Consider the following 10,392-nt stretch of genomic DNA (forward strand, 5'->3'; position numbering starts at 1 on the left):
GAAGAAGCCATACTTGTCTTCTCTTTTGCACCACAGGGTGACAGCTTACTGCGTTTATATGAAACATTTACCCATATATCCTCATTTGGGTCGTTTAGTAACGCATTCTGGCGTTTGGGGCTGTTTTTTTAACGTTCTTGCTAGGCCCCATTGAGCCCTTCATTGCTGTGCCACTACATGCTTTGTTCATGGAGATTAAATTGTGCAATATGTTGTTGGCCACACCCAGTGAATCCCGACGTTCTTCGCGTCGGTGAGCCGACGGCCCGCCATCTACAGCAGCGGCTTCAGTTATAATTGAAACTTGATTCTGGCCGTAAGTCTCCTTTAGCCTGCCAAATGTTGTGTTAAATACTTCATCGTCCATGTCCCCATGTGGGAACCGACATCCCTCGGGCAGCAAGACGGGCGAGCTAGTAATCATGAACAGGCCCTCGCTGCCGATCCCCGCTGCAGCCCCAGCCACATCCGCGCGGAAACCGCTGCCGCCGCGAACCGACGCATCAGCCCCGCCAGACTTCACCGCTGAGCGGGGGGAGCCAACAGGGAGGTCCGCCCAGCCACGGGAGAACCCCCGGCATCCTCGCCACAGGCGCCACCCCCAAGCGGTGTCCTCGCCTCGCCCGCATCACACAGGGCCCGCGGCGCAGCATCCTCTCCGGTTCTCGCAGTGATCGTCTGAGCTGGCGAACCAGCACCGGACACGGCCAAGACCTCGACCCTCTCGCCACTTCCACGGGACCCACCATCGTGTCCGCGTGCACACACGTCCACTGCGTCAAGTGCCGGCAGCACGCCAGGTAAGTCCCCATTCTCAGTGTTGTAAGACTGTGTGTTTTTGCTGAAGACCATACCACCAGGTAGCACCTTATCTGGGGTAGCATTGCCAGCGCCATTGATGTTAATAATACTGTTACATTTACACACTGTTCTGGCCGGCTCATGTGTATCATGTGTATCATGTACCACAGCACAACATAGATGCAAATGTTTATTATTACCAAGTTCCGCTTCCACGTCCAACTCCTCATCAGGAGCATTCCCAATGGAAATGTTTAACTCATCATTCGTAGAGACACAGGAGTAGAATCGACTTACTTTTCTATTTGGAAACCGATTTAGGGCACAAGGCTCTCCGGTAACCTCGATTCCTCCTGTATGTTCACGCTTCTTCTGTGTCCTTGCTCTGGACACACGGGTGGTTTGAGCAGCCATTAGGTAGCCGCACTGACACCACTCGCCAAACAGCCTAACAGTAGTGAAGTCCAGCCCTTTCTCCACAGGGCTTACGCCACAAGGGCGGAAGAGGTGGCCTTTTAAGGTCAGCTGGTCAGGATGCCTTAAAGGCACATGCACCTCAGCAGTTCAAAGGTCCACAGGATACAGGATACACTCGCCACAGCCTAACAGTAGTGAAGTCCAGCCCTTTCTCCACAGGGCTTACGCCACAAGGGCGGAAGAGGCGGTCTTTTAAGGTCAGCTGGTCAGGATACCTTAAAGGCACACGCACCTCAGTAGTTCAAAGGTCCACAGGATACAGAATACACTCGCCATAGCCTAACAGTAGTGAAGTCCAGCCCTTTCTCCACAGGGCTTAACATTGCTTTATTAGTGTGAGTGATTTATTTACTGTGCAGTGCCAAGTGTGTTAGCTGGCCTGTGCCACGTGCATGTTTGAAGTGCTCAAAAATAGTGGTAAATCAGTTCATCGCATGCAACACGGCCATCCATGGCATCCCTGCGATGTGCCAATGGCAGTTCATCATTACTGCCATCCTCCTCCGCCTCTGGTGGGTGCATGTCCATGTCCGGGGGTAGAGGGGTGTTGCGCCTGATACACATGTTATGCAACATGGCACAGGCCAGGACTATCTTGTACATAAGTGCGCCCCCCGATCTGCTCAGGCAATGCAACCTTGCTTTAACAGACCAAGTGCCTGCTCTATGATACAATGAGTACGGATGTGAGCATGGTTGTATGATCTGTTTGGAAAAATGACAAACGCCAGTGAAGGCCTGGAACTCAAGCATGATATTTCTGTGTTCGACATTGCATTGCACACATGCACCGCTGATAGGTGTTGTACATCCCCCCATTCAACAGTGCACATGCTTTGGTAGATACATTCACCCAACAGCCAGGTACACTATCGTGTATCCTGCCCCCCCCCCTATTCAACAGTGCACATGCTTTGGTAGATACACTCACCCAACAGCCAGGTGCGCTATCGTGTATCCTGCCACCACCCATTCAACAGTGCACATGCTTTGGTAGATACACTCACCCAACAGCCAGGTGCGCTATGGTGAATTCTGCCAGCCCCACCCCGATTCAACAGTGCACCTGCTTTGGTAGATACACTCACCCAACAGCCAGGAATGCTATGGTGTATCCTGCCCCCTGATTCAACAGTGCACATGCTTTGGTAGATACACTCACCCAACAGCCAGGAATGCTATGGGGTATCCTGCCCCCTGATTCAACAGTGCACATGCTTTGGTAGATACACTCACCCAACATCCAGGTATGCTATGGTGTATCCTGCCCCCTCCCCATTCAACAGTGCAGATGCTTTGGTAGATACACTCCCCCAACTGCCAGGTACACTTGCATGTTTCCTGCCGCCCCCATTCAACATTGCACATGCTTTGGTAGATACTCTCACCCAACAGCCAGGTACGCTATGGTGTATCCTGCTCCTCCCATTCAATAGTGCACATGCTTCGGTAGATACACTCCCCCAACAGCCAGGAATGCTATGGTGTATCCTGTCCCCCGATTCAACAGTGCACATGCTTTGGTAGATACATTCGCCCAACAGCCAGGTGTATCCTGTCCCCCATTCAACAGTGTAAATGCTTTGGTAGATACACTCACCCAAAAGACAGGTACGCTCTCTGCTATGACGTGCCATATACCCTGGCAACGTGGAGCTCCGCAGCACCATGGAGTTGTGGTTGAACCAGGTTCTCTGGCACAGCTGTGGGTGATGAGGCGACGGGCATCACACACCATCTGCACATTGAGTGAGCGGTAGAGTTTTTGGTTCCTGTACACTCCCTCAATGGCATGCCTGGCCACCAGCTCCACATGTGTGCAGTCCAAAGCACCTATCACATTGGGCATGCCTGCAAGGGCATGGAATTCGATTTTAGTAGCATTGACCTGGTCAGCTGTTCTGGGTAGGCCTATGTGATCTGCCACATGCCGCAGGAGTGCATCAGTGAACTAAACCAGGAAACATGAGAAATAGGGTTGCAATAGCCCATGCAGTTCACCCACAGTGTGTTGGTAGGTGCCCGTGGCTAGGAAGTGTAGCACAGACACTACCTTGAGCAAGGGGGGGGGTGGGCTGTACAGATGTACAGATCTGGATGAGGCTGACCAGGTCATCATGGATCAGTTCCACTCTGGATGTGATGGTGTCCCTGTCTAGCCGGTACAGGGGGTGTGGATCTGGGTTTGGCTCAGGTCAAAGGGTGCAGCCCTTATGCATGGTATAGGTGGCTGCCTGCGGGCTGCAACCTTCTGGACATTGTTGTTTTGCAGGGCCATGATGGCCCTCCTTCTCCTCAAGCGCCTCCGCTGCATCCATTGCCTCCCTGCCTCTTCAAGTAGTAGGCCTCCAGCTCCAGTACTGCTACTGCTAGCATGGTAGTGTTGAAAGGTGTGTGGGGAGTGGGAGTGGTCCTTTTGTGCTTTTGCAGTGCTCATTGGGGTCACCTGGGCTGATTTTGGCCACCTGTGGGATGATTCTGCACACCTAACTCTAGATAACGCTTGGTTCCCGATGCCGATGTTTCCGGTGCGGAATTCACGGTGCTACTGCCATGTCCATGCCGGTGTTTCCGTGTACGTGGTGCTCAGAATGTGCACCTACTAATGCCATGGTGGTGTATCAGGCCCAGCCGACGCATTTTGCTGCAGATTCCGGTCACAGTGTTGCTGGATACGGTAGGTCACTTGCGGTGAAGGTGATAGTGGCATTGCAACTCAGAGTATAACGGACTGGAAAAAGGTGACCGTACGGAGAGACCGCCACGCTATTTCTGAACTGCCATACTTGTAATGAGGCCCAACTCTTGCTCTAAGAAACCACTTCCCCCTTTACATATTGAATTGGATGGTGTCAGAATTGAAAATGTTGAATTGTATGATTATCTTGGGGATTGTTTTAATAATACTGGATCTTGGAATCCACAACTTCAAAAAAGAAACTTTATCATTAACAGACAAGCTGTTACCGTTTTAGGCTTCTGTAAAAAATGTGGTAACAACGCTATAGAAGCACCTTTGGATGTCTACAGTTTTTCAGTGAAAAACTTTAGTTAAGAGGGAGATCTGATTGATTGCAACAAAACCCTTGAAATTCAGCGGGTATGGGAAGTAATGACCATCTTAACTCATTGTCCCCCCAGTTGATGTCCCATGTGATGTTATTTTGTATCTCATTGAGAATCTCTGCTGTGATATATTGTATGTGCTTATGGGCTTTGCAAGGGGGGGCCCAATTATTAAAGAAATAGAGGGGCTTAGCCAGCTGCCTCAGGGTCCACTGGCCACGACCTTCAACCGTCTCCACTGTACATGTTGCACCAATTATTAAATTAAAAAATATCCCCTGCCTATCAGATCAGATCCCACCTCTGTGCAGGGTAAAAAGAGTATCCTTAAAGGTCCATAGATTATTGGTTATACTGCCCTTTGTCCCATCTTTATTACTATGAAAATGTATCGCACTACCAATGTATGGGTCAGTCAATGCTGTCCTCTATTCATGCAAAAATCATTCCTACGGTAATGCTGGTTATGCTCATTCTCACTGTAAAGGAAAAACACTAAAACATGGAAAGTCTTCCCTTTCCCTATCAGCACTCACCAGGTGTCCCCCTCCAATTTTCGTGGTTCCCTCACGTTCTCACTTTTGTATGTCCTCCCTGGCCCTCTTCCATTACCCTCTTTCACTCTCTGGTTCGCATTATGCATTTTCTTTTTCAAACGCAGCATTTAATATTACTGTAGAATCTCACAAGATTCCTGGCAGATTCCCCCAATTAAACAAATACATTCTGTCCCAAACAGGCTCCCCAAACTATCCTCCACTACTCAGCAGTATCTTTCCCCCTGCCCACCTGTAGCATGACATGAATCCAACACTTACCCCCTTCAAATATGATTTTCTTTTTTGGTTTCTGTCAGGGTTTTATTTCTGAAAAGCCTCTCTGCCGCAATGCACGATGGGCGATATAAAAGACTTTTGGGGAGCGGGCGTACCCCCTTCTCTGTCTAATACTAAAACTACTGGATGAATTTAAGCCAAACCAGAAAAAGTCACATCTGCGACACTTTGTGCCCAACCTGTTTCTTATTTAGTGCAAATCCCACCCCGGTTTTCACACTATGGGTGTTCAATGGAAGCACTTTTTTTCAATAGGAAAATAAAATGGGGTAGGTAGAAAACAGCATTTTTAGTTATTCTTAATAGGTTTTGAACCATTTAACGAATGTTCTCCAAAGTTTTCAGTTTGGAGGTGCCCGGGCAATAGTTTTGGGGGGAAAAAGACATCTCTATACGTCCAACAATGCAAAGGTTATTAGCAATAGAATGATAGGGAATATCTATGTAAACAGGTTCTACCTTAACTATACATAGCCATATCCAGCAGAAAGCATTGCTTGGCCATTGACGCGAAGTTCCACTAACATGAGCTAGTCACAGCTGGCCTGGACCCTCTGGAGATATCCCGCCACTGCTGGAGCCAGCATCAGATGTTTCACTTGGAGGCTGTGCTAGTGGAAATCTAAATTTCCAAATGGTTTCTCCTAGATCTAGTTACAGACAAATGGATTTTTGTGCATCTATTACGAAACTATGAAGAAAGTTTCAGCAGTGTTATTTTCACTCCTTGTGCACTGCCTTCCGCCTCTCTGAAAGGACATCTGCCGACAGCGACCCTCAAGATATGCTCTCATACATGCCAACATTTTGCAGCACCTGGGAGGGAGATTCTCTCAGACAAATCGTGTGAATTGAATTTCTCTCTTCGATTGCATTGTGGTTGGAATTATTTTTGGAGGGAGGCGTTAAAAAAGAGCAACATTTCTGTTAACAAAATCGGGAGTCTCCCGCCTAAATCGGGAGGGTCGGCACGTGTGCATTCTTCTCCCCTCTTTCCCTCACTGCGCTCCTTCTCTGTATTCCTAGCGGACCACCTTTCCAATGTCTATACCAAAGTCAAAACAATTTGCTTTGACAATGCTTGTTTTTTCTTTCAGAAATACGCGAAACAACCATTCTTGCTGTATAAGATCTGTGAAATTGTATTTCTCAAATAGGCTCAAATACAACGGTCACTATGTTATTGTTTCTACCTCTTTTACTTTGTGTTAAACACAATTGAAAATATTGAAATAAAGGAGGTAGGACAGTTCCCACTGTACTGTACTGTTCTCCTTCTTGCCATTGAATTGTGTGAAGTAAGGGTGGCTGCCATGCTGGGAAAGATGAAATGGGCACACACCATGGCGACATGTTACTGTACCTTTTAGGCCGGGAACAAGAATCTGGACGGAGCAGGACTCCTCCGGAAGATGCTGAGTACTTCCAGATCTTGGCTGGGTCAGGAAGGCCACGCTAATGAGAGTCAGCGCGAGCACCAGAGCTCTCTTCATAATGAGTTCAGGCGGGTTACTGACTCCTAAACAAAGAATGCATAAACAGTTACAGCCATTCCAAAGTACTGACATTTGCCGACAAAACAGAAACTTTTTTTTTCTCTATCAACCTCCTAAAGCTCTGCATATCATTTTTGGTAATAATTCAGTTTGTTTTTTGGGGAATATTGTTCAGGAAACATAACAATAGACAGATCAGCATGGACAGACTATTTAAATGCAACAAGAAGTCAGTTGGAATTCACAGGTTCATCCCAAGTTTAATGCTGGATCAACACGGAGATTTTTCTTCATGGCAATTTAACACAGAATTCCTGGAAAGGTGCATTACTGTTAGAAAACCCACAGTACATACTACACAAAGGTATCTTTTTATTGTTAAGGGGTTTCAAGTAAAACAGTTAAAACTAAATACTAAGGGGCTAATTGCATGCTGGGTGCAATTCTTTCGGCAAATTCAAGCCGGTGGTAATTACCATTACAGTCAATAGACATCAGAAAAAAGTGACCAATCACATCAATATCACATTAGCAGTATTTTCCTTTGCATTTCCACCCTCAGTTTGAAGGTGTAGATGGATTGTGTCAGTATTGTTTTATACCACTACTGGGCATTTTTTTATGCACAAAACGGTAATTCCTTACACTTTTATGCATTGAGAAGTCGGGCATCATAGGCGCCCACTTTTTCACCCCCATCCACCCAATGTTACCATGAAAAAAGTTTGTATCCAGTTTGGAAGGGAAGCTCTTGCACTTTCCTTTCATACAGAATTTCTTTTTAAAAACCTTTGGGTTCCTTTTGCCATTTTTACCCCCACCTATGAGGTGAAAGTAAAAGTTGGATGATGACCAAGGTGGTGTTCCACCTTGCAATATGGTAGTAATTACAGCTCGTGGTATTCCTTTGGGGGACCAGCAGAGAAATATAGCATCATACATGAAAGGTGCAAGAACAATGAGTAATATGAAAATACCACCCATTTTAATATTAGCTCCTAATCTGTAAATACCTAACTAAAACAGTGCCAGCTTCTACTGTCTTTAGAACTAGCATATCAGCTTTATGTTGAGGACTGGAATAATCCCAGTCCCACATATTTGAAATACACATCATGTTAAGAGCATCATTAAAAACACAGCGAAACACTGCTTGTGCCTTAACATCACGTTGGATTTTATACATCGCTTTCCGCAGGATTTATCCTGTTTCCAAGCACAGTTTTCAATACCCAATTTAATGATACTCAATTGATCGTTCTTGGCAGAATGACAGCTATCCTTATTACAGAGGTAAGCACTTAACTTGTTGCGCTATTCAATCGGGCATTGTCCTCATTACAAGTCAGGTGTTAAGGGTTTAACGGCGCCGTCAGCGCCGTTAACCCTTAACGCCTGATTCACACTTTAATGCCTGCTTTTTGCAGGCGTTAAAGTCCAAGGCGCTAAGCGACCTTGGTGCTAATTACGGCACCGTAATTTACGGTGCCGTAATTAGCGCCTTCCCCATCCCCATTATGCCCTATGGGGCAAAAATGGGAATGGGGAAGGGTAAATGGTGAATGGGGAATTACCGCCCCACTCACCTTGGAATGGGGCGGTAATTCCGCCATCCACCATGGCGGAATCCGGCATGGACCATGGTGCTAACAGCACCATGGTCCACCGCCTAACTTGTAATGAGGGCCATTGTGTTATGTGACAATGGGTGGGCAAGGTTTGCTTAGACAATTCATACTTCGTGGACACAATTGAATAAAGGTACCATTGAGAATGCCGAAATGTATGAAACTCAATGTAGGATTGCTTGTGAAGCACAAAGGATTGCTTCTGCAGATAGCATTTCCTGTTGCACTGATGGCATCCCACCAGTTATCCCTGGTGAAGGCTGGGGTGAAAGAGAATGGGCACATTCCACGGGCATAGTTGTCTTTATGTTTGGCCAAGTGTGGCTGGCACACAAAGTAAAACATTGTAGACCCTTCTGTCTGTTTCCTAATTAAGACAAAAGTGTAACATGTATACGAGTCTGCATTTATTTTACATATATTAAGACTGAATTCTTTGCTATCAAGTGCTAGTATCTGTGGAAAGCTTGTGCTGATTGATGGTCTTGCATTATTTACATTGGACCTCTTGGTTATTATTTTCTTCCAATCTTCATATTAAGTAGTCCCTCATGAATGTCTTGTAATTAGTTGTGCCTCACTGTCGCATAATAGCAAGCACCAGCTGCTTGGTAATCTAGCTACCTAGAACCCCATACAAAACCAGCAATCAGCTTCTTTTGAGATGTGAAGCATTCCTACGCAAGAGTCCCAGTAACAGCGAATCACGTGTTGAGGATGGGGAATCTAGAGCTTTTTTTTTAGATATTACTATAAAGCAAACAGCAAGACCTTTTTGCAGCTATTAAAGAACTCAATTATGAAGCCAGGAAACTCCCAGACTCAATAAGTTGGGGAACGTACCAATTCATGTGGAAGAACAGAGCTTGCAGGGGTTAAATGGGATGCTTTGGACAAAGAAGTGGCTTTGCCAAATGTTTATGAGAGAAAATGACTGATAATTGAAATTGTTTTAGGTGAAAATACCCCTCAAAATGAAAGGCGGATTAAGCTCCATGAGGAAGTAGTGTCACAAAATGCACCACTGTTGATTTAATTGAACGTAAATATTAATAAGAGAACAGTAAAAAAAGATCCCATGGTTTGACAAAGAGTGTCAAGAAGCCAAACAACAACTACTGGCATGTGTGAAAGATGGGGCAGGCAAGAATATTGCAGCTCTTAGGGCGCAAGTAGATCCTGTAAAGAACTCTTGAAAAAAAAAAGAAAGGAAACGCAGAGTCACTGTGGGAGAAATTATCAACAGCCATAAAAGAAAAAGGTAATGCAAGGAAATAAGTAAAGGAAAGGCGGAAGACCTAACATCAATCCAATATAACATACCAGAGCCAGTATGTGTGGTCACTTCCAAGGTCTACGCGCAGATACACATTTGATTGATTACCAGGTGGGGGACTGCAGAGGAGGTAACCTCTACACATTGAGTTTTTACATTAAACGAGGTTAAATGGGATAGAGAGGCTAAAAAAACAATGCACCAGGTCCAAATAGAACACCAGCGGATATGTATAAAACAGAATCTCTCATCTGGGTGCCGTTTTTAACTAGGTTCTTTAACGCAGTTAGCGTGAGCAGAATGCCCCCTGCAACGGGGACAAAAGCAGAAAGTGGCCCTATTTACAAAAAGGGAGGGAAAGAGAACCTTTCTAACTATTGCCCTGTTTCCATACTTGATGCTGGAGGAAGGATCAATTCAAGAGCGAATTTGGCTCATTTAGAAGCTGGGGAGCAAGGGACAGGGCAGAGAGATCATCTGCAAGCAGGGTTTCAAGCTGGGATTAGCACAGTAGACCCAGTGATCGATTTTTTTAATTAAGTGGTAGTGTTCCTATACTTTTGTTTTAAAAAGAAACCGTTGTGGAATGGTTTTGTTTTAAAATAAAAGTGTAGGCAGCAGTTGAAACGTGCACTTTAGTGCACTGCACTGAACGTTCCCTTAAACTGCAGATGCATTTGATTGGGGGTTTGTATTGTGCGTGGGAGGGGGCGTGGCAATGGGGGATGTGGGGAGCCGAGCAGGCCAGCATTGAACATATTTCCACTACTTCTTTTCATACACTTTGACCACTGAGAAGACCAGTCCTTCCG

General features: G+C 45.9%; 1 protein-coding gene across 1 annotated transcript in view; it reads right to left on the reverse strand.

The window, feature by feature from the left end:
• COLEC11 (collectin subfamily member 11) overlaps positions 1-6,689 on the reverse strand; it is a 215,340-nt gene extending 208,651 nt beyond the window's left edge. The window contains exon 1 of the mRNA XM_069606024.1: positions 6,544-6,689. Within this exon, the coding sequence (XP_069462125.1) occupies positions 6,544-6,673 (130 nt within the window). The 5' untranslated portion in view covers positions 6,674-6,689. The remainder of the gene's footprint in view (positions 1-6,543) is intronic.
• Positions 6,690-10,392: the final 3,703 nt, after the last annotated feature.

The sequence above is a fragment of the Ambystoma mexicanum genome, chromosome 4p (genome assembly GCF_040938575.1).
Source record: "Ambystoma mexicanum isolate Mex_15411 chromosome 4p, UKY_AmexF1_1, whole genome shotgun sequence".
Lineage (NCBI taxonomy): Eukaryota > Metazoa > Chordata > Amphibia > Caudata > Ambystomatidae > Ambystoma > Ambystoma mexicanum.